This window comes from Coregonus lavaretus, assembly GCF_964263955.1.
Source record: "Coregonus lavaretus genome assembly, contig: HAP1_SCAFFOLD_961, whole genome shotgun sequence".
In the NCBI taxonomy this organism is placed as follows: domain Eukaryota; kingdom Metazoa; phylum Chordata; class Actinopteri; order Salmoniformes; family Salmonidae; genus Coregonus; species Coregonus lavaretus.
Window position 1 is genome coordinate 155,452 of NW_028159574.1, and position 23,726 is coordinate 179,177.

At 40.6% G+C, this 23,726-nt stretch overlaps 1 protein-coding gene across 1 annotated transcript; it reads left to right on the forward strand.

Moving 5' to 3' along the window:
• The first annotated feature begins 12,639 nt into the window (after positions 1–12,639).
• LOC311122713 (uncharacterized protein) lies at positions 12,640–18,940 on the forward strand. Its single transcript, XM_084197042.1, has 6 exons — positions 12,640–12,956; positions 14,416–14,510; positions 15,148–16,533; positions 16,641–16,715; positions 17,129–17,176; positions 17,376–18,940. Exons 1-6 carry the CDS (start codon positions 12,793–12,795, stop codon positions 17,477–17,479), a joined length of 1,872 nt encoding a protein of 623 aa, XP_084053168.1. The 5' UTR covers positions 12,640–12,792; the 3' UTR covers positions 17,480–18,940.
• Positions 18,941–23,726: the final 4,786 nt, after the last annotated feature.

The following is a 23,726-nucleotide window of genomic DNA, read 5'->3' on the forward strand; positions in this document are numbered from 1 at the left end:
TGAAACTGTTTTCTTGAGACCTATCGAATTGATAAACTAGAGATATGTTGACGGATTAAATAAATAAAATAAAATGTTATTGAGCTATTTATACTATTCCTGAGTTAAGTTTGCTTATTTCTTAGCGCGAATGTGAACGGAGGAGTATTGAATGGTTGAAATAACTCAGTGTGTGCATAAAATACTAAATTCTTGTCTGTCCTTTGTTATTCTGTCATATGAGACGATAAGAAGGAGGAGAGAGAGACAGAGAGAGAGGAATTGCTGACGTGTACATCACGCGACAGAGTCTGCTGCAACGGATCAAGTCAAACTAAGGCCAGTACTGTTCTATTTACAAAACTTACCTTCCCATACAGGATATTTTGTGTGCCTAGCATATTTGATGTTGTGACAATTTGACAGGGACTTGGCAACAGACTGATCAATTGATGTAATTGCATATTGGATTTTTTGTGAATAAGTTGGTTTGATTAGAGTTGTGTTGGAAATCGAGTACTGACATTATTCTGTAAATTAAGGTAATTGGGTGCTTATTAAGCAATTGGTTTGTGAGTGCTGTAGTGTTGCTGGATTATAGGTCTTTCTTTTTTGGATTGCTCTGAAGTTGACTACTTTCCTTTACTTTTCCTGATCGGATGTGGTAAGATTGCCACTAACTAATAACTTGGTAAAATAAAAATCAATAAAAAAAAAAAATATATATATATATATATATTCATCATACATTTTTTAATTGATTAATTTTTATTTAATATTTAAATAAAATAAAAAATAAAAATAAAAAACATTTTTTTATTAATAATAATAATAATAATTAAAAAAAAGTAATACAAAATAGGGAGGAAACCATAAGCTATATAGTCTAAAATAATAAATTAATTCACAATAAAGGAATATAAAATAGTTGTTACAATGGGGAAAAAGGACATCAAAACTATGAAAGTAATTACACCTATTGATATAGTTGAAAATAGTAATCCTTTAGTTAATGGTATTGCAAGGTTATCTGGAAAATGGAATAAACGTTGGCCTGACATTGAACAACCATGGCCAGTGGAAGGGACTCTTAACCCTGACGTCATCAACATAATGAAAGTGCTTCTGTCAATTCATAAGGCAGATCAAAAGCAAGGGAAAAAAAGGGAACAACGTAAAGAAAAGAGACAAAGAGAGCTGGGTGTTCTTAAGCTGTTTGAAAATGAAGGACAAAAACTGATAAAAGATACCAACGATAAAAGAAACAAAGGTTTAGAGAAAATTGTAAAAGCAGTGAAGGTGACAGAAAAACTAATGACAGAAATCAGTACACCTTTCTCACATACGGATTCAGCAAAAAGACCCCCACCTTATGAGAAAGAAGTAGAGTTTAAGGACGTCTATCCTCAGCTTCCAGTGATCATTCAGGAGGGTGATTATTGCATCAGAGATGAAGATGAACGAATAATAGAGAGAGGACAAGCAGAAACTACCATAAAAATGAATCCAAACTCCAAAAGTAAGAAAAAAACGAGATGTCTGGAAACTAAGGGTGGAGTGAGGTTCAGGAGGATGGAACTTGAAGATGATGATGATGATGATGATCAGAGTGATTCAGAAGAGATCATGGGTGGATATGACCCTGTGATCAGACGGAGGTTGGCCAGAGCGGAAAGAAGGGGTGATGGATGTTTGAAGAAGAAGAATACAAGATATTCCAGTTCTGATGAAAGCGAAGATGAAGACAGCGATAAAGATTTGGAGATTAAAGGTGCTTCATATTCAAGAGGATTTTATCCTACAATGACTAGCACAGAAGAAATAGAAAGAGATATAGACCGATGCGTATCATGCCTGGATAAAGCGAATAATTTAGAAGAAGTAAGAGAACTGGAACAACAACTCGAGAAGCTGAAGATACAGAAAAAAAAACTGCTGAGAAAAGGACCCCAAGAATTGGAGAAAAAGTATACATTAAGGCCAAGGAAAGAGGGCACCAGTAAGAAGATGATGCCAGTGATCATTCGAGGACAAAACCTAGAATATAAGCCTTTGCAAAATACCGATATGTCAGATATACTTGAGAAGCTGCCTACTCTTCAAGATGGAGCCTATCCTTGGATTTCAAAATTGGAAGAAATTACGGTGGGAACACAGTCAGCAATAGGAGACATTAAGATACTTTTGGCAAATCTACTTGGGATTCCAGATATGGAAGAAATATTTCAGAGAGCTGGACTCAATAGATATGTGGGGACTGCAGTGAACAACCCTGAATTGTTGGCTGCAATTAGGAATCGTCTGTGGAGAGCACTGAAAGATAAGTTTCCAACAAATGTGCATCCTGACAACATTCTGATTGATCCACTAGGACAACAAGAAAATCCGAGAGCCTATGTGTCAAGAGTCCATCAAGTGTGGAGAAATATTACCGGAAATGATCCAGATGTGAGCTAAACTGCAGATGGGACTGCCCTCACCAGTAAGGAGCAAACTGGCAGAGGTGGTTGGACTTGGAAGCATGACAAAAGGCGTTTATACAGATCATATAGCCCATCAAGTGGATCTGTACAGGAAAAAGGAACACAACCAGAAAGAACAGGACCAAGAAACTCTCAGAAAACTCAATCAAATACAACTGGTGGAGAATAAGAAGGAGAAGAAACAAGCTTTGGTTATGCAGAATCAGTGTGCACCATATCAACAATCACTGCCACAGCTTCAACCGGACCAGTTCCAACCGCAATTGTACCAGCCACCAATAGCGGTACCAGTTGTTTCATATCCACAGCCAGTTTCTGGACAGACACAGATTTGGAGAGGAAGAGGACGAGAAGGCTTAGAAAGAGGAAGAGGAGGAAGATTTAAGCCATACTTCCAGCAATCTCCAGAAGTGTGTTATGATTGTGGACAGGTTGGTGACTTTGCTGTGAGTGCAATGGGCCAGGAGGAAACATCAGAGGGAATTTCAGAGGAAGATACAGGAGCAAGTCAAGATCATCTGGAGGACAGGTGAACCCCTATAGGGGCAAGGAGCAAGGATTCTAGGGGTGCCCAGAAGATCCGAAAGGGGGGTGTCAGCTGGTAGCACCAGTTATGGAAAAAGATCCAACAATTGTGGTGAAAATAAACAAAGGACTATGGGAAGTGATGATGGATAGCGGAACTGCTTTTATCTGTGTTCAGCCTGAAGAGGTTACACATCTCACTATGTAAAATTAACTAATTAGGAAAGGGATTCGAGGGAGTAAAACAGTTGATTACTCTTAAGGAACCAATTGAGCTCTGCTATAAAAATCAAAAAATTACAATACCCATACTGGTATCAGAACATACACCTATTGCATTGTTGGGAAGAGATGCATTGTGTAAGTTGAACTGTACAATAAGATGTACACCAGACGGCTGTCTGGTAGAAGTACCAAAGGAAAAGGTTTACCAATGGTTGATGATGACAGAGATGGATTTGTCTACAGTATTCTGGATTGGAAATCTCAGTGAAGATTTTGAGGAGCAAGACCTCCTTGGAAGAATCAGTATCCATTGAAAGATGAAGCAATCCAAGGGATTGAACCAGAAATTGAAGGACTTTCAAAAGCATGTGTTTTGAAGACAAAAGAAAAATCCTTAGAGTAGGAATCAATTGTTGTTTTGGGGAGAAACCATGAGGGGTTGATAGTAGCGCCTCTGGACCTATTAGGTCTGAAGATTTAGGAAGCTAGGGATTAGCTAATGTTGCAAGGGGAGATTAGGAGACAGATCATAAAGGAATAGGATGTTTATGGGAATATCAGATTGTGATGATTATATTTACATATGATGACTTTGGGGTAAGCAGGAACATAAGGTTAGTAATGAGAAATATAATGTAACTTTTGAGGTTTAATTTAGTAAAGAGAGAAGTTTCATAGTCTGGGAAGCCTACCATTGGAGGAGAAGTCTAGGAGAGAAGTGGGGACTGGGACTTTTTCCATGGTATGGTGTAACATTTTTGGCAGATCATATTGATAATATTACCTATACTTTGCAGGGTTTTGCAAATGAAACGATGAGGGTTTAACCTTCTGTCGAATACTCAAAGAAGTCACAGACTGACGCTGTTGAAACATGACATGGCTCTTGACTATATTTTAGCAAAACAAGGTGGCTTATGTTTGGCTATGAATTTGACGGGGGATGATTATTATACTTTGGTCCCAGATAGTTCAGATAATATCACTAGTGTTATAGATGCATTGAAGAATATAAGGGATGCGTTTGGTAGATCTGAAGTAGCTGGATGGTCAGCGAAGGCTTGGTTGCAAGATCAGTTAGGCCCAGTGGGAGCAGTGATAGTTCAGATTTTAGTAGCAGCTCTGATAGCGCTGTGTGTGATGTTTTGCTTTTGTACTTTGTTATTGACTTTTGCGAAGGCTATGATATTGAGATGGGTTGGAGTTGTGATGCCTGGAGAAAACACTCAGCTGCCGTTGTTAACTGTTACTGATCTAGATGAAGATGAACAAGTGGGACTGGATGGAGAATTGATGGATAAATATCCATTTTGATTATCCGATTATTTTTCAAATGTTTTTAAATATTAGTGTGATTTTAGTATTTTGTTATGAATCAAAGGGGGGAAATGGTGTGTGATTCATTTTATATATCATTTTTATATTTTTAGTTGATATTGATGTTTTAATTTGAATGTGTTGTTTTGCAAAAGATACTGTTTGGTCTTTTATTTTCTTCCAGAAGCATATGGGGGAATATGTAGAGGGGATTCAAATACTCAAACATGGACAATATGAAAGGAGAATATGAATGGACTGGAGGTGGAACAAGGAAGGTGTGGAAATTTTCCGATTCCATCATCAACGATGCATTGGAAGTCGACACTGCTGAGGAGATGAAGTGTAGTGGACTACATTCCAGTGTCTGCAATGATATATAGACATATTTGCATGTGTAATACATAATTTGTGTCATATTCTTTCTGTATTAATTTTTGTAGAATGATATTTGCTGTTATTGGGTACATGTGGGGATCTCAGATGTTTTTGTTTATTTCGTGGATGCTTAGGGATATGGGGTCTAGGCAGGGATAGAGAGAATCCACAGGAGGGTCCGATGGGTTGACCAGCCTGAATGTGGACATTTTTGATTGTATTTTGTTTGCTGAGGCTTTCATGTATATTCAAATTGCATCATAGTTTCAAATGCATTGATAAAGATTTATGAATTGATCTGGAGTACTTAGGTGGTTGCCTGGGGCAGGGGGGCCATGAGAGAATTTTACTGTCTTGATTGATTGATGGATATTTGGAAAGAAGGCTGCCAGACAGGTTTTTCGCTCTCACACTCCATAAAGATTTGTTCATATTTCATAAAAATGTATTTACACTCCATAAAGATTTGTTCATATTTCATAGAAATGTATTTACACTCCCTAGAAAAATTTATTTTTGGTTTTTTTAAAATACTCAATAAGAGATTGTTATTTGTCATAATCCTATTCTTTTTGTTTTTGAGAGTTAATTAGTCTCGAAGGGGGGAATATGTAGTATCTGAGGAATATATGACTTTGTTAATGTTTGCAAATGGTAGCTTAGAGAATGTTGATTTGGCCCAGGGATACATCTGGAGAGCAGTTTTAGAGGAGTACCCTAAAGCAGAGGAAGTCTGTTAGGTGACCTCCTGGGATTGGTCTATAGGGGAAACACCCATATCAGATTACATAGGATAAATACTTGGTGAAGACAAAGGAGGTCAGAACAACATATTCTTTTGGGTCCACTGTTCTCCAGATGCCTGCAGGTATCTGTAAATCGACGCTGAAATTCTTTGTTATGAATAAACCTTTATAATCAAAGTACAGTGTCAGCGGATCTCTGTTATGATTAGCAACATGTTTTCAGACACAACATTTACATCCCTGTTAGTGAGCATTTCTCCTTTGCCAAGATAATCTATACACCTGACAGGTGTGGCATATCAAGAAGCTGATTAAACAGCATGATCATAACACAAGTGCACCTTATGCTGGGGACAATAAAAAGGCCAAATGTGCAGTTTTGTCACACAACACAATGCTACAGATGTCTCAAGCTTTGAGGGAGTGTGCAGTTGGCATGCTAACTGCAGGTATGTCCATCAGAGCTGTTGCCAGAGAATTTAATGTTCATTTCTCCACCATATTCTGCCTCCAATGTCGTTATAGAGAATTTGGCAGTACGTCCAATCGGCCTCACAACTGCAGACCACGTGCATGGCGTTGTGTGGGCGAGCAGTTTGCTGATGTCAAAATTGTGAACAGAGTGCCCCATGAACACAATTGCATTTTATCGATGGCAATTTGAATGCACAGAGATACCGTGATGAGATCCCGAGGCCCATTGTTGTGCCATTCATCTGTTGCCATCACCTCATGTTTCAGGATTATGATGCATGGCCCCATGGCGAAAGGATCTGTACATAATTCCTGGAAGCTGAAAATGTCCCGGTTCTTCCATGGCCTGCATACTCACAAGACATGTCAACCTTTGAGCATATTTGGGATGCTCTGGATTGACGTGTACGACAGCGTGTTCCAGTTCCCTCCAATATCTAGCAACTTCGCACAGCCATTGAAGAGGAGTGGGACAACATTCCACAGGCCACAATCAACAGCCTGATCAACTCTATGTGAAGGAGATGTGTTGTGCTGCATGAGGCAAATGGTGGTCACTCCAGATGCTGACTGGTTTTCTGATCCACGCCCCTACTTTTTTTTAAGGTATCTGGGACCAACAGATTCATATCTGTATTCCCCGTCATGTAAAATCCATAGATTAGGGCCTAATGAATTTATTTCAATTGACTGATTTCCTTATATGAACTGTAACTCAGTAAAATCTTTGAAATTGTTGCATGTTGCATTCATATATTCATTTTTGCTCAGTACAGATATAATTTTTTTGAAATATTCCACAGATTCCATTCATCCCTACATTTTCATTAATGTTTTCCCACATGAATGCACTGCATTATATACAGGACAATGGCACCACTAGAGAAGTACGTGACAGAGCTGTACTGCAGTGTGTTGCAACACTTTCTAACCTACCTGTTTATTTTATTATCACTATGGTAATGATGTGTCACTAAAGGAGTGCCCAACTGTTCCTGTTCTTATAGGTAACAAGATTCCACTGTTCCCCTTCATTATAGGTAACATAATACAGTAAGCTACATCAGGGAAGTCATACAGTACACCCGCTCACATTTTAGCAGATGCTCTTATCCGAAGCAATTTACAGTAGTGAGTGCATAAATTTTTCGAACTGGTCCCCCATGGGAATCAAACCCACAACCTTAGTGTTGCAAGCGCCATGCTCTACCAACTGAGCCACACAGGACCTCACTCACTCACTCACTCACTCACTCAGTCACTCACTCACTCACTCACGCCTACCTTCCATCTCTCTATTACCTACTTTCCAGCTCTCTATTACCTTCAGCCTTGACATACTGTAATACAACACGAAAATGGTTTGTGTGGACTGTCCTGGTTAAATAAAGAAGTTAAAGCCTGACAGCAGAAGTGGATAGCAGCATGCCTTTCCCAGCACCTCTGTTCTCTTTGTTTGGTCTTAATAAAGAGGTGTGGCGACTTTGTGCTCTACTTGAAAGGCACAGAATTCCAGGACCTGTGATAACATTAAGAAAAGTACAAAGGTGCCTTCAGGTGCACACAGGTACACAAACACACGCAACATGGGCTATTGTTACGTCAGAGGAGGATATGTTCAGAGTTGGGTCTGTATGGGCTATTGTTACGTCAGAGGAGGATATGTTCAGAGTTGGGTCTGTATGGGCTATTGTTACGTCAGAGGAGGATATGTTCAGAGTTGGGTCTGTATGGGCTATTGTTACGTCAGAGGAGGATATGTTCAGAGTTGGGTCTGTATGGGCTATTGTTACGTCAGAGGAGGATATGTTCAGAGTTGGGTCTGTATGGGCTATTGTTACGTCAGAGGAGGATATGTTCAGAGTTGGGTCTGTATCACATATATCACACATAATATAATACACATTACAGTTTCTGATGAGTTTTACATTACAGTAGCTGATGCACAGTTACAGTTGTGCGGTATCCCTGCTATTCACAAAGTTGTGAGGTATCCCTGCTATTCACAAAGTTGTGAGGTATCCCTGCTATTCACAAAGTTGTGAGGTATCCCTGCTATTCACAAAGTTGTGAGGTATCCCTGCTATTCAAACAGTTGTGAGGTATTCCTGCTATTCACAAACGGGGGAAATTCTGAAGAGTTTCAAGAAAACTAACATTGTCAATGTATAATTAATGTCTGAATTTTATGCCCTGCTTGCTGCTGTTTCTTACTCAACTGTGGCTCTGAAGTTTTTAACATGTAATTATAAGTTATCTCTCTAGTGGCTTGATTGAGGAGGGTTGGTGAAAGCAGTGCAGCCTCTCCCTGCCTCACTCACAGATGAGTGAGAATTGTGCAATGAACACTGGACACATCCTTTATCACAGCCAAACAATTCAACAGTCGCCATTTTGTTTGAATTGACATGCATGAGCTACAAAATACATAGACATTAATGAATTCGTTTGTTTTGGGTAAGGTTGGTTGGGTTAGGTGAATCATTGGGTTATTAGTTACAGGTTTTGTTGACCTGAGTATTAGATGGATCATATTTTGGACAGCTCTCAACCAGTAGAAGAATTAATACAATATTGTAATATCATAGAATTGTGCCATACCCAAAACACACCAGACAAATGGTGATGATTTGAGACACAGTCCAAACCAAATGCACAGGTGCTGCAGTTTGAAAATGAAGACATTTGAGGTGAGGGCAGGTGGGTAAAAAGTTTACCAACAGATAGCAGCCTATGTCAGAGAACCACACAACAAAAGTCAGGACTGGGAACGGAACACAGGTGTGGCATGTGAGCAGAGCAAGACTATCGGTGAGTCAGAGGTGGGCTCCCTCTCAGAACGATGTCAAGCAGGTGCATAGTGTGACAGGTGCATAATGATGCAGGTCCAACGCTGAACAAATCCTTCTCTGACGTAACAATAGCCCACTCATATGTTCAGCATTAAAACTAGGACTCTTTCCAAGTCTTTTTGCAACATTGGAAAGTGGAAACACACCTGACTGACTAATTACAGCATTACCGCAAAAATGTAAGAGGCAAGTGGAAGAGGGAGAAAGTAAGGAACTGGTTAGTGGGCCCTGCATTGAAGACCAAAATTGGTTAAAGAAAATTGTGATAAATGAAAAAGTATACCAGTTTCATTTAAGGACCAAAAAATGGACAGTTGTGCCATACAGATTGCAAAATAGTTGGTAAGAGAATTTCGATGTACTGATTCAATAGCACATGGTTTATGAACTGATACACAAAACAAAGAGTTTTTCAATGTAAATTATTATACAAAATTCTTGCAACCAATACATTTACATTTACATTTACGTCATTTAGCAGACGCTCTTATCCAGAGCGACTTACAAATAGGTGCATTCACCTTATAGCCAGTGGGATAACCACTTTACAATGTTTTTTTTGTTGTTGTTGTTTTTTTTTGGGGGGGGGGGGGGGGGGGGGGGGGGTAAGGATTACTTTATCCTATCCCAGGTATTCCTTAAAGAGGTGGGGTTTCAAATGAATGTAATATATTTGGAGTGGAGGATACAACCATCCCAGCTCTGCAGATTTTGCTGCGAAGAGACAGAATCATTAGATCATTTGTTTTGGTACTGTCCATATGTAGCTTGTTTTTGGTTAACTCTGCAAATAGCACTGCTGGGTGATTTGAAAAGTCATAGTCAATCGATCAATAATATTATAATACTCTTAGCAAACATGTTTATCTTTAATTTAAAATCTGTAGAAACTATGAGAATAGAAAGATTCAGAACTTTTGTGAAACATCACAACACAGTTTAAAAATATATGGCAAATATAAATCAAAACTGGATGGTCTTCAGAGATAGATGGGAGGGATTGAGGGTAGCTGAAGGATGGGACTAAAAACAAACAAAGATATAAAATGTATATAGTGTGTATAAGCTGAAAGTAGAAGCCTAAGTGTTGTTGTCCATTAGTTTACTCAAATTAGGGGAGGGGTGGTAGGGTTAGGGGGAAATAATAAAGGAAAATATATTTAAAAATATATAAACTCAGCAAAAAAAGAAACGCCCCTTTTTCAGGACCCTGTCTTTCAAAGATAATTCATACAAATCCAAATAACTTCACAGATCTTCATTGTAAAGGGTTTAAACACTGTTTCCCATGCTTGTTCAATGAACCATAAACAATTAATGAACATGCACCTGTGGAACGGTCATTAAGAAACTAACAGCTTACAGACGATAGGCAAATAAGCTCACAGTTATGAAAACTTAGGACACTAAAGAGGCCTTTCTATGGACTCTGAAAAACACCAAAAGAAAGATGCCCAGGGTCCCTGCTCATCTGCGTGAACGTGCCTTAGGCATGTTGCCCTGGCCACATCTGAGGACTGCAGATGTGGCCAGGGCAATAAATTGCAATGTCCGTAATGTGAGACGCCTAAGACAGCGCTACAGGGAGACAGGACGGACAGCTGATCGTCCTCGCAGTGGCAGACCACTGTAACAACACCTCCACAGGATCGGTACATCCGAACATCACACCAGTTACAACTGCCCGAGTTACACCAGGAACGCACAATCCCTCCATCAGTGCTCAGACTGTCCGCAATAGGCTGAGAGAGGATGGACTGATGGCTTGTAGGCCTGTTGTAAGGCAGGTCCTCACCAGACATCACCGGCAACAATGTTGCCTATGGGCACAAACCCACCGTCGCTGGACCAGACAGGACTGGCAAAAAGTGCTCTTCACTGACGAGTCGCGGTTTTGTCACACCAGGGGTGATGGTCGGATTCACGTTTATCGTTGAAGGAATGAGCGTTACACTGAGGCCTGTACTTGATTTGGAGGTGGAGGGTCCGTCATAGTCTGGGGCAGTGTGTCACAGCATCATCGGACTGAGCTGTGGGTTACAGGGAAGACAAATCAAATCAAATTGTATTTGTCACATACACGTGTTTAGCAGATGTTTTAGCGGGTGTAGCGAAATGCTTGTGCTTCTAGCTCCGACAGTGCAGTAATATCTAACAAGTCATATCTAAAAATTTCACAACATATACCCAATACACACAAAACTAGTAAGGAATGGGATTTAAGAATATATACATGGACAAGCAATGACAGAGCGGCATGGACTAAGATACAGTAGAATGTTATAGAATAGAATGCAGTATATACATATGAGATGAGTAGTCCAAGATGTAAACATTATTAAAGTGACATCCTCCTCCCTCATGCGGTACCCTTCCTGCAGGCTCATCCTGACATGACCCTCCAGCATGACAATGCCACCAGCCATACTGCTCGTTCTGTGCGTGATTTCCTGCAAGACAGGAATGTCAGTGTTCTGCCATGACCAGCGAAGAGCCCGGATCTCAATCCCATTGAGCACGTCTGGGACCTGTTGGATCGGAGGGTGAGGGCTAGGGCCGTTCCCCCCAGAAATGTCCGGGAACATGCAGGTGCCTTGGTGGAAGAGTGGGGTAACATCTCACAGCAAGAACTGGCAAATCTGGTGCTGTCCATGAGGAGGAGATGCACTGCAGTACTTATTGCAGCCGGTGGCCACACCAGATACTTACTGTTACTTTTGATTTTGACCCCCCCTTTGTTCAGGGACACATTATTCAATTTCTGTTAGTCACATGTCTGTGGAACTTGTTCAGTTTATGTCTCAGTTGTTGAATCTTGTTATGTTCATACAAATATTTACACATGTTAAGTTTGCCGAAAAGAAACGCAGTTGACAGTGAGAGGACGTTTCTTTTTTTGCTGAGTTTATATATTTAAAATAATATATATATTTATAAATATATATATATATGGGGGATTGGAAATTATGCAGATAATTACATTGATAGAAGCCACAATCGTTTTGCATTTTAGAAGCTGATCAACCCCCTGAAAAGGAAAGAAACACACCTGACCGGTTTTGTGTTAGCGCCACATAATGGCAACACACTGAACCATGGGGCACACCTCATCCCCTGCGCACCAGTCTAGACAAGTACAGTACTATCCTTAGACACAGCTATGCTCTACCTTCTGACCCTGAAACCATCTGGGCCAAACAACTGACCTCCAAATACATTAACCCTTAAGGTCAATTGACCTTAAAAAAACTGAAACTGCAGAAAGCATCTGGCCACTTCTTTGGGTCTAACTCTTCATTACTTGGGTCTTAATCCACTTATTTTCAACTCCATTAATATAGAAATATAATTAAATATCATATGATATTCAAGATTAACAGGCTAGCTAGTAACATGTGAGAACTGGATCAACTGTAGCCTAAGGGCCAGATTCACTGAACATTGACCTGTTATATTCCAGAAAGAATTATACAAAAAAGCAAAAACAAATGATAAAAAGTTGAAAAAGGTCGAAAGTGTTAATAAAATAGGTATTTAAGCCTTGTTTAATTTTCTCTCATAAAAGTTTTATGTCTCTTGGTCAGGTACAGTCAATGACGAGTACAGTACATTTTTCAGAACTGTATTTGACGTTTTAGGGGCGTGTCCCACATGTGACGTAATGATGGTGAGAAAGTCACTGCTACTAACCTCACGTTGGTTTAGCTGCCTGGACTATTTTTACAGTAAGGAAACATTTGCGCTTTTATTTGTGCCGTATATTTAGTATATTAAGTCGGTCTGAGAGGGGAAGGACAATCATAAACTTGATTTATGAAATTGATCTATCAGGGGGTCAGTGCTGAAAATTGCCTAAATCTGGATTGTTGCATCGTGGATGAGAAACACATGTTTTATGGAGGTGAGGACAACCCCGACAAGGCGCCAGCTATGTGGAGTTGTGGAGTGCGCTGTGTCCGGATGCGGTGCTTCACCAGGTAAAATATATTCCTCACAGAATCTTTCTCTGCTGTTCAGGTCATAGACCTACAGTAGCCTACCTACATATAGGCTATAGGTCCAGGCTGTCAGTGATTTGAGATTGACCGTTACCATTGACATTGAGGATGAATAGTTTTTCTGTAGTCCGTTATGGTAGCAATTTATATTATTAAATGTGCAGATCAAAAATAATAATAGGTTGAGATAGATGGTGTAACAGTGTTGTTATTGGTCTATATATATGATGTTACAGTGTTGTTATTGGTCAATATAGATGATGTTACAGTGTTGTTATTGGTCAATATAGATGATGTTACAGTGTTGTTATTGGTCAATATATGTTATTGTAGCTAGGTCTACATGGCATTCATGTTCTGATTTCACATTTTTATAATGATTTTGGAATTAGTTATTGGAAACCTACCATCACTGATATTATTCCCTATCTCAGAAAATATGCAATACCACAGAAAGAGGAAGACAAATAACATGAACTAATCTAATCTATACAATCTAATCTGTACAAATAAGAAACTATAGTAGCATTGTTGATTTGAACATACATCTCTGCCAGATATTGTCCCACATAGGAATGATCAAACAGTGTCAGAATGTGTGTGTGTATATGTGTGTGTGTGTGTGTGGTTTCCCAATTATGTTATAAAACCAGTATACATATTCTGCAGCTCTCCAGGTGAATGGATCAGAGTAATTGTAATATTGTTTCAGGACACAACTGATAGTGTAAATGGAAGTGTGTCAGAACAGGCACACAGTAATGTGTTTCCTTTAGAGTCATCTACTCCATACTAGTGTTAGGTAACATCATTTCTGAGAGATCAGAAGACACACCCAAAATATCTTATTCATTCAGAGAACAAAATGTGGATTTTAATATTGATGTATAAATCTTATCAATCAGACATCCGAGATGAGATCTTGACTGTTCCTGTAAAGAGGATGTATGGCGTCTGTGTGTTCCTTATAGTGTAGAGAGGATGTATGGCGTCTGTGTGTTCCTTATAGTGTAGAGAGGATGTATGGCGTCTGTGTGTTCCTTATAGTGTAGAGAGGATGTATGGCGTCTGTGTGTTCCTTATAGTGTAGAGAGGATGTATGGCGTCTGTGTGTTCCTTATAGTGTAGAGAGGATGTATGGCGTCTGTGTGTTCCTTGTACTGTAAAGGGGATGTATGGCGTCTGTGTGTTCCTTATCTTATCTCTCGGTCATTCAACTAGACTGGGCTAAATCTAGACAGTATCGTCTATTTTTTGGACATTTAATTAGTTTGGTCTCACCACACCACCACTATCTCAGTAGTGCAATCAAAGTATTTTGTTTCATTTGTGGTAAAGGATTCTCATCAGAGTTAATACAGAGTTGCTTTAACAATGAAATGTGTTGGGATTGAATTATGAGTTGTTAACGTTGATGCTGTGAACTGTTGTTTTACAGAACGATGACCTCTGATCTCCTACACATGGGAACTAGGAGACATCCAAGCCTGCTCCGGATATCCCTCCTGCTCCTTCTTCTTCATGCAGCCATAGGTGAGGTCTTATATACAGTAAGCAACACTGTACATGAGAAGCACACCTTTTGAGAACACAATCCAAAGGTTGTACTGAGAGACCATTGAGGAATGTCTCAGTCTGTTTAGCTGTCTACAGAGGGAATCTGAGAAACCCCATCCTACTGTTAGGCTGGAGAAGTCTGACATGCCAGTCACTCAGCATTACCTGGAATCAACACACACACACACAATGCCTCATACCTCCCAATTATAGAAAAACCTGCTGGTCTGGTTCGAGTCTCACCTGCGACTTAACGCCCAGAAATGTCACAAGGATGTTGTTATTCAACACACACTTTAGATGGAAACAATGAGTAATACTGAGGCCGAGAGGTAGGGAGGAAGAAGAGGTAGGGAGGAAGAAGAGGAAAAGAGAACTGTTGAGAAAAGAGGAAGGAGTGGGTGGTTTTTATTGTAGTGTATGGAGAAAGGCCTGTTATCAACAGCCAGTCGACTGTTAACAGTAGGCTTTTACTGGCCATTCTGGCTGGTGCATTGTTCACTGATCTTGTTGCCACAGACTGTCTGTCGGGCTCCCTGATCTGGGGAAGTAGCCTTGTGTCTAATGTTGTCATTACACTGACCGATGTTGACTTCTCTGTTTCTGTTCTCAGGACATTCCTTTGCACAAACATCTCAACCTCCACCCTTCTCAACCCATCCTCCATCTTTACCTCTACGAAGTGCACCGCTTATAACAATTATATCAACTAAACCGACTACAACCATATCAACTACCACGACCACACCTTCTCCAACAACTACAACCATATCAACTACAACTACCACACCTTCTCCAATAACTACAACAACATCCACACCCACATCAACTACAACAACAACACCTTCTCCAATAACTACAACAACTACACCAACAACATCCACACCAACCACAACCACATCAGCTAGAACAACCACACCTTCTCCAACAACTACAACCATATCAACTACAGCTACCACACCTTCTCCAACAACTACAACCATATCAATTACAACTACCACACCTTCTCCAATAACTACAACAACATCCACACCCACATCAACTACAACAACAACACCTTCTCCAATAACTACAACAACTACACCAACAACATCCACACCAACCACAACCACATCAGCTAGAACAACCACACCTTCTCCAACAACTACAACCATATCAACTACAACTACCACACCTTCTCCAACAACTACAACCATATCAATTACAACTACCACACCTTCTCCAATAACTACAACAACATCCACACCCACATCAACTACAACAACAACACCTTCTCCAATAACTACAACAACTACACCAACAACATCCACACCAACCACAACCACATCAGCTAGAACAACCACACCTTCTCCAACAACTACAACCATATCAACTACAACTACCACACCTTCTCCAACAACCACAACCATATCAATTACAACTACCACACCTTCTCCAACAACTACAACCATATCAACTACAACACCTTCTCCAACAACAACACCTTCTCCAATAACTACAACAACTACACCAACAACATCCACACCAACCACAACCACATCAGCTAGAACAACCACACCTTCTCCAACAACATCCACACCAACTACAACCACAACAACTACACCAACAACATCCACACCAATCACAACCACATCCAGTACAACAGTGTCTACCACCCCAAATACTTTAGCATCAATCATGTCACATACTAACACAACAACTACACCATATCCCACCACATCAGCTATAACCACAACACCTGCAGCTCCATCAACCATCCCATCCACAGCCACATTAACCACTACAGACATTTCTTCATCTAACACTCCAAACACGTCAGCAGTCTCAGTGCCCATGTCTAATGCAACAACCCCACCCCTCACATCCCTTACAACCCCTCACCCATCACCACTGCACACTGCCTCATCCAACATGACTAATGAACCAATGATGTCCACCATGCCGTATCCATCCACTATTCTGCACTCAACCTCGCCCATCATAACGTCCACTGCCAACAGTAAATTAGACAATACTTACTACAGTATGTTAAAATCTCATCATTCAATGACACTCATTGTACAGTCAGACTCAGCAAGTGAATGGACTCCTGTCTCTCCATTTCAGTGACCTCTAAAAATAACACTCCTCCAGGACACTCCACACCTTTGCCAACAACATTCACCTCTAATGCCAGTACAGGTAAGTCAACAGCCTTAGTAATGGTGGAGGGGTGTAACACAAAGAGTAATCATACTATTGACTGTATGTGAGATTAAGTCGCTGTATAATAGAGGAGTTTGTGTGGAGCTACAGATGTAGGATCTTAATTTGAGCCAGTTTGCTACAGCGGGAAAATAATCCTGCGGCAACAGGAAATGTGAATTATTATGTGGATTATAATTAATGTACATTTCTTGTAGGGGTTGGTCAATTTTTTTGTTAGGGCAAATCAAGTCTGACATTTTAAAGTGGAAATTACCAACTTTAGAAGCCTTTTTAAACCTCGAAATACACTACAAGTTTGCATTTCCTGCTCTCCAGGAAAATTATCTGTAAGTGTTGCATTGGTTTGCACTGATCCTCACATATCTCCTCTCCCCTCTCTGTTTCAGAGTCAGCAGAGGTACATTGTAACTTCTCACAGCTCTGTGCCAATCAGTGTACGTTTAATGAATCATGTTTATAATATGAATATATGATATTGAGGCATTAGTCTTTCATGTCCACTGGTATTGTACTTGCACGTTACGTTATTTTTTTTTGGGGGGGGGGTAAGAAATGTGCTATATAAATAAAGTATGATTGATTGATTGATTTGAAATGTACGATGAAATCCAATGTAATGTGTATGTTTAACAGCCGTGTACTACTGGATGATCCTTGCGGTGGAGGTGACTGGAGACCTGAAGAATGAGTCGGACATCAGTGGCTGGGTAGGCCACAGGAATGTGAATGAAACCTGATTGACTGATGTGTGATGAATCGTGTTGAAACTGTACATTTGTTTAGTTATACAGTTGAAGTCGGAAGTTTACATACACTTAGGTTGGAGTCATTAAAACTCATTTTTCAACCACTCCACAAATTTATTTTTAACAAACTATGGTTTTGGCATGTCGGTTAGGACATCTACTTTGTGCATGACACAAGTAATTTTTCGAACAATTGTTTACAGACAGAATATTTCACTCATAATTCACTGTATCACAATTCCAGTGGGTCAGAAGTTTACATACACTAAGTTGACTGTGCCTTTAAACAGCTTGGAAAATTCCAGATGATGATGTCATGGCTTTAGAAGCTTCTGATAAGCTAATTGACATCATTTGAGTCAATTGGAGGTGTACCTGTGGATGTATTTCAAGGCCTACCTTCAACCTCAGTGCCTCTTTGCTTGACATCATGGGAAAATCAAAAGAAATCAGCCAAGACCTCAGAAAAAGAATGGTAGACCTCCACAAGTCTGGTTCATCCTTGGGAGCAATTTCCAAATGCCTGAAGGTACCGTGTTCATCTGTACAAACAATAGTACGCAAGTATAAACACCATGGGACCACGCAGCCGTCATACCGCTCAGGAAGGAGACGCGTTCTGTCTCCTAGAGATTAACGTACTTTGGTGCGAAAAGTGCAAATCAATCCCAGAACAACAGCAAAGGACCTTGTGAAGATGCTGGAGGAAACAGGTACAAAAGTATCTATATCCACAGTCCTATATCGACATAACCTTAAAGGCCGCTCAGCAAGGAAGAAGCCACTTCTCCAAAACCGCCATAAAAAAGCCAGACTACGGTTTGCAACTGCACATGGGGACAAAGATCTTACTTTTTGGAGAAATGTCCTCTGGTCTGATGAAACAAAAATATAACTGTTTGGCCATAATGACCATTGTTATGTTTGGAGGAAAAAGGGGGTGGCAGCATCATGCTGTGGGGGTGTTTGCTGCAGGAGGGACTGGTGCACTTCACTAAATAGAGGGAATCATGAGGAAGGAAAATTATGTGGATAAATTGAAGCAACATCTCAAGACATCAGTCAGGAAGTTAAAGCTTCGTTGCAAATGGGTCTTGACCCCAAGCATACTTCCAAATTTGTGGCAAAATGGCTTAAGGACAACAAAGTCAAGGTATTGGAGTGGCCATCACAAAGCCCTGACCTCAATTCTATAGAAAATGTGTGGGCAGAACTGAAAAAGCGTGTGCGAGCAAGGAGGCCTACAAACTTCACTCAGGTCTGTCAGGAGGAATGGGCCAAAATTCACCCAACTTATTGTGGGAAGCTTGTGGAAGGCTACCTGAAACGTTTGACCCAAGTTAAACAATTTAAAGGCAATGCTACCAAATACTAATTGAGTGTATGTAAATTTCTGACCCACTGGGAATGTGATGAAATAAATAAAAGCTGAAATAAATCATTCTCTCTACTATTATTCTGACATTTCACATTCTTAAAATAAAGTGGTGATCCTAACTGACCTAAGACAGGGTATTTTTACTAGGATTAAATGTCAGGAATTGTGAAAAACTGAGTTTAAATGTATTTGGCTAAGGTGTATGTAAACTTCCGACTTCAACTCTACATCAAATGTGACAGCATTGTTTTCCTTTTTCAGTTATGGGCTCTATTTCATTCTCACTTGGACACCTGTGAGCCCTACAAGCCTGAACAAGCAAATGGAACAAACTCGACTGACACACTGCAAACCACCTCTGTCAGTCCAACATATCCCACCCCCTACAACATGACAACACTATCCCAGAACTTCATCAACTTCAGCATGACAACCTTGACAACAAACATGACAACTATGCTTTACAATAGTATTAGTACTCCCTCACACAACCATAGCATGACAACTCTTTCTCCCAGCTATACCATGTCCCCCAACTGGCCCCATAGCACCACAAGGTAAAGTATTTTGTCACACGTCATTATTGTTCGTTATGATTTATACCGTAGATGTGCAGAATATTATGTTTGAATATCAACAAAACAAATATATTCTAAAGCTAACTCTGTTTATTCACTGTCTGTTCTTCAGTGAAGCGCATGAAGGTGGAAATATGACTGCTGCCAGCCTGTTTCAAGTAAGACTAGATCTCTCTCCAGACAAACCTGCCTTAATGTGCATGTGAACAATAGAGGGTACTTTTTCTTTGTCTGTGAAAGTATGTGAGTTGAATCAAAACTCTTATCTTTACAGGACATTGAGGTGACGTGTGTCAATAAAACAGGGATCAGGTTAGTTAACCTCACAGGCGGCTGGTGGCCCCTGAATTGGGGAGGACGGGCTCATAGTAATGGCTGCAATGGAATTAATGGAATGGTATCGACACATCAAACACACGGTTTCCTTGTGTTTGATACCATTCCATTCACTTCATTCCAGTCATTAATATGAGCCGTCCTCCCCTCACCAGCCTCCTGTGGTGGAAATACCTCCACTAATTTCAATACTACAGTTCAGCATCATGTGTCCTGCTCCACACCTTAATATTGCCCCAAAACCTCCAGGAGGACTAGGTGCACTGTGCTGCTGCAGACGAGGAAGCCAACGTTTCCCTGTTGTTTTCAGCGGGCCCTGTGGCTGGGTCAGGAGAACAGCACCATACAAACCAATATAGTGGGAAATAGAGTGGAGAGAGTGGGTGAGTCGCATTGACCCTAATGTGAGTCTGAAATCTCTCACAGGAATGTACATTTATCTGAGCCTGACGTCTGTTGCTTGTTGCTTCTAGGTAAAGGTCTGTGTGCAGGCCAACTGCCGCCAAGTAATGGTTTTGCAAAGTGCAACGGCTTCCTCAATGGCACCCTCCCTCTTCCAGACACGTGTCACACTCCAGAGCCTGTCAATATCTCATGGTAAGTTGGATGTCACTCTGGAAAAGTAAATACTATGCTGCTGTTTCTGTGTTTTGTAGCATTTCTATAGTATCAATAGGGTATACAGTGCCTTCGGAAAGTATTCAGACCTCTTGACTTTTCAACATTTTGTTAGGTTACAGCCTTATTCTGAAATTGATTAAATTGTTTTTGTCCCTCATCAATCTACACACAATACCCCATAATGACAAAGCAAAAACAGGTTGTAAGACATCTTTGCTAATTTAGAAATAAAACCCCCGAAATATCACATTTACGTAAGTATTCAGACCATTTACTCAGTACTTTGTTGAAGCACCTTTGGTAGCGATTACAGCCTCGAGTCTTCTTGGGTATGTCGCTACAAGCTTGGCACACCTGTATTTGGGGAGTTTCTCCCATTCTTCTCTGCAAATCCTCTCAAGCTCTATCAGGTTGGATGGGGAGCGTTGCTGCACAGCTATTTTCAGGTCTCTCCAGAGATGTTCGATCAGGTTCAAGTCCGGGCTCTGGCTGGGCCACTCAAGGACATTCAGAGACTTGTCCTGAAGCCACTCCTGCGTTGTCTTGGCTGTGTGCTTAGGGTCGTTGTCCTGTTGGAAGGTGAACCTTGCCCCAGTCTGAGGTCCTGAGCGCTCTGGAGCAGGTTTTCATCAAGGATCGCTCTGTACTTTGTTCCGTTCATTTTTGCCTCGATCCTGAGTAGTCTCCCAGTCCCTGCCGCTGAAAAACATCCCCACAGCATGATGCTGCCACCACCATGCTTCACCGTAGGGATGGTGCCAGGTTTTCTCCAGACGTGACGCTTGGCATTCAGGCCAAAGAGTTTAATCTTGGTTTCATCAGACTAGAGAATCTTGTTTCTCATGGTCTGAGTCTTTAGGTGCCTTTTGGCAAACTCCAAGCGGGCTGTCATGTTCCTTTTACTGAGGAGTGGCTTCCGTCTGGCCACTCTACCATAAAGGCCTGATTGGTGGAGTGCTGCAGAGATGGTTGTCCTTCTGGAAGGTTCTCCCATCTCCACAGAGGAACTCTAGAGCTCTGTCAGAGTGACCAACGGGTTCTTGGTCACTTCCCTGACCAAGGCCTTTCTCCCCCGATTGCTCAGTTTGGCCAGGTGGCCAGCTCTAGGAAGAGTCTTGGTGGTTCCAAACTTCTTCCATTTAAGAATGATTGAGGCCACTGTGTTCTTGGGGACCTTCAATGCTGCAGACATTGTTTGGTACCCTTCCCCAGATCTGTGACTCGACACAATCCTGTCTTGGAGCTCTACGGACAATTCCTTCAACATCATGGCTTGGTTTTTGCTCTGACATGCACTGTCAACTGTGGGATCTTATATGGACAGGTGTGTGCCTTTCCAAATCATATCCAATCAATTGAATTTACCACAGGTGGACTCCAATCAAATTGTAGAAACATCTCAAGGATGATCAATGGAAACAGGATGCACCTGAGCTCAATTTCGAGTCTCATAGCAATAGGTCTGAATACTTATGTAAATAAGGTATTTCTGTTTACATTTTTTAATACAATTGCAAACATTTCTAAAAAACAGTTTTTGCTTTGTCATTATGGGGTATTGTGTATATATATTGCAGAGGATTTAAAAAAATTGTAATGTATTTTAGATTAAGGCTGTAACGTAACAAAATGTGGAAAAAGTCAAGGGGTCTGAATACTTTCCGAAGGCACTGTACATCCTCTCATATGAACATGTTGTATCTTACAGTGGGCATGCAGGGACTGTTTACGTACCTCTTGGGAATCAAACCCAAATGAACTGTGGCATGCCCCCTAAACCCCCAATCGGTAAAAACTATTACATTTTTTTCACCCTTGCTCATTTACCCATGTGATAGTGTAACATTTAAGAGGCAGACACAATAATTTGCCATTTCAAACTTCAGTGGGGGTTTTAAACACATATTGTTATCTAGATTAGATTAGAAGTTTAATAGTCAGATGTACAGGGTTGCAGGTGTAATTACAGGGTACAGTGAAAGTCTTAAGCTCCATCAAAGTGAAATAAAAACAATACAATTAATAATAAAGAATATAAATAAATATAAATCAAATATATACATATTAACACTGTAACGATGGTGAACCCCTCTATCTTGATAAGTACCACATTCCTGCTTTTCAGAGGCGGAGATTTTCTGCAACTGCTCCGCTTATTGCTATGGTAAAGGTAAATGCAATATTTACAAATAAACAGATCATTTTGGGCACCGAGTGGCGCAGCGGTCTAAGGCACTGCATCTCAGTGCTAGAGGCATCATTGCAGACCCTGGTTTGATTCCGGGCTGTATCACAATCCGGCCGTGATTGGGAGTCCCATAGGGCCCAGTGTCGTCCGGGTTTGGCCAGGGTAGGCCGTCATTGTAAATAAGAATTTGTTCTTAACTGACTTGCCTAGTTAAATAAAACATCGATTAGAAAATGTCACTGATACTGCGATGGACCCGCTACACCTTTTCATCTCCCACCATTTGATAACTCTATCTTCCTCCCTCTCTGTTTAGCTGCATACTATACCTTGGGTATACAGATCAAAGATCCTGCTATGAATATTTCAAACATCTTATATATGGTGAGTTGTTTCTGTTGTGTCACCTGTTTGTGAGTGTTTGTGTGCATATATCTGTGTGTGTGTGTGTTTGTAATTTTATGCATGTGTGTGTGTGTGTGTGCGCGCGCTGTGTTCCCTAGATTGATCAGCTAAAAAAACCTTCACCCTGCACCAACACCTCAGAGACACAGTATGTCCTTTTCATCTGTTTTAAAACTGTTTTCTCTCTGCTTAACGTCAATATGCTCACACTTTCCAATTAGATCATTACAGCGTAAATTAAGCCCAATAGTACATATAGCGCCATACCTTGCTACACTACGTTTGATATTTTTTCTGACGTAATTCTCTGTTACAGTTCTCCCTGTCCCCCCATCATATCAACTATCTACCAGGTAATTTTACATTGAGATAATACCCCAACCCCACAATGAGCTTTCATTGTTTTATGTTTCTCTGTAAAGAAACCATATGCTAACTTATTGACACAGTCTTGGGGTGACATCATTTGAAACCTTATGAGCTATTCTGTGTTGTTTTCACACAGGATGCTCATGTGGAATGTAGTGGCGTAAATACCAAGTGAGTTCCTGTACTCCTTGCAGGCCAAAAACTTCTACAGTACATTCAAGACGGCCCTTTATGTGGAGTGATGAGGGTGGTGTGACCTATTAATAACTATACCATCACTGTTTTCCTACCAGTCTCCAAAGCTGCAGGGTTATCGTGCGCCTTGACCATTCGGTGCCTATATGTACAGTCAGTACTGCATTG

Excerpts from the sequence above, each read along its gene's own strand:
- LOC311122713 (XM_084197042.1), top strand. The coding sequence starts at position 12,793 with ATGAAATTGATCTATCAGGGGGTCAGTGCTGAAAATTGCCTAAATCTG. Across the intron at positions 16,716-17,128 it reads CACCTCTAATGCCAGTACAG|AGTCAGCAGAGGTACATTGT; the intron begins GTAAGTCAACAG and ends TCTCTGTTTCAG. Across the intron at positions 17,177-17,375 it reads ACAGCTCTGTGCCAATCAGT|CCGTGTACTACTGGATGATC; the intron begins GTACGTTTAATG and ends TATGTTTAACAG.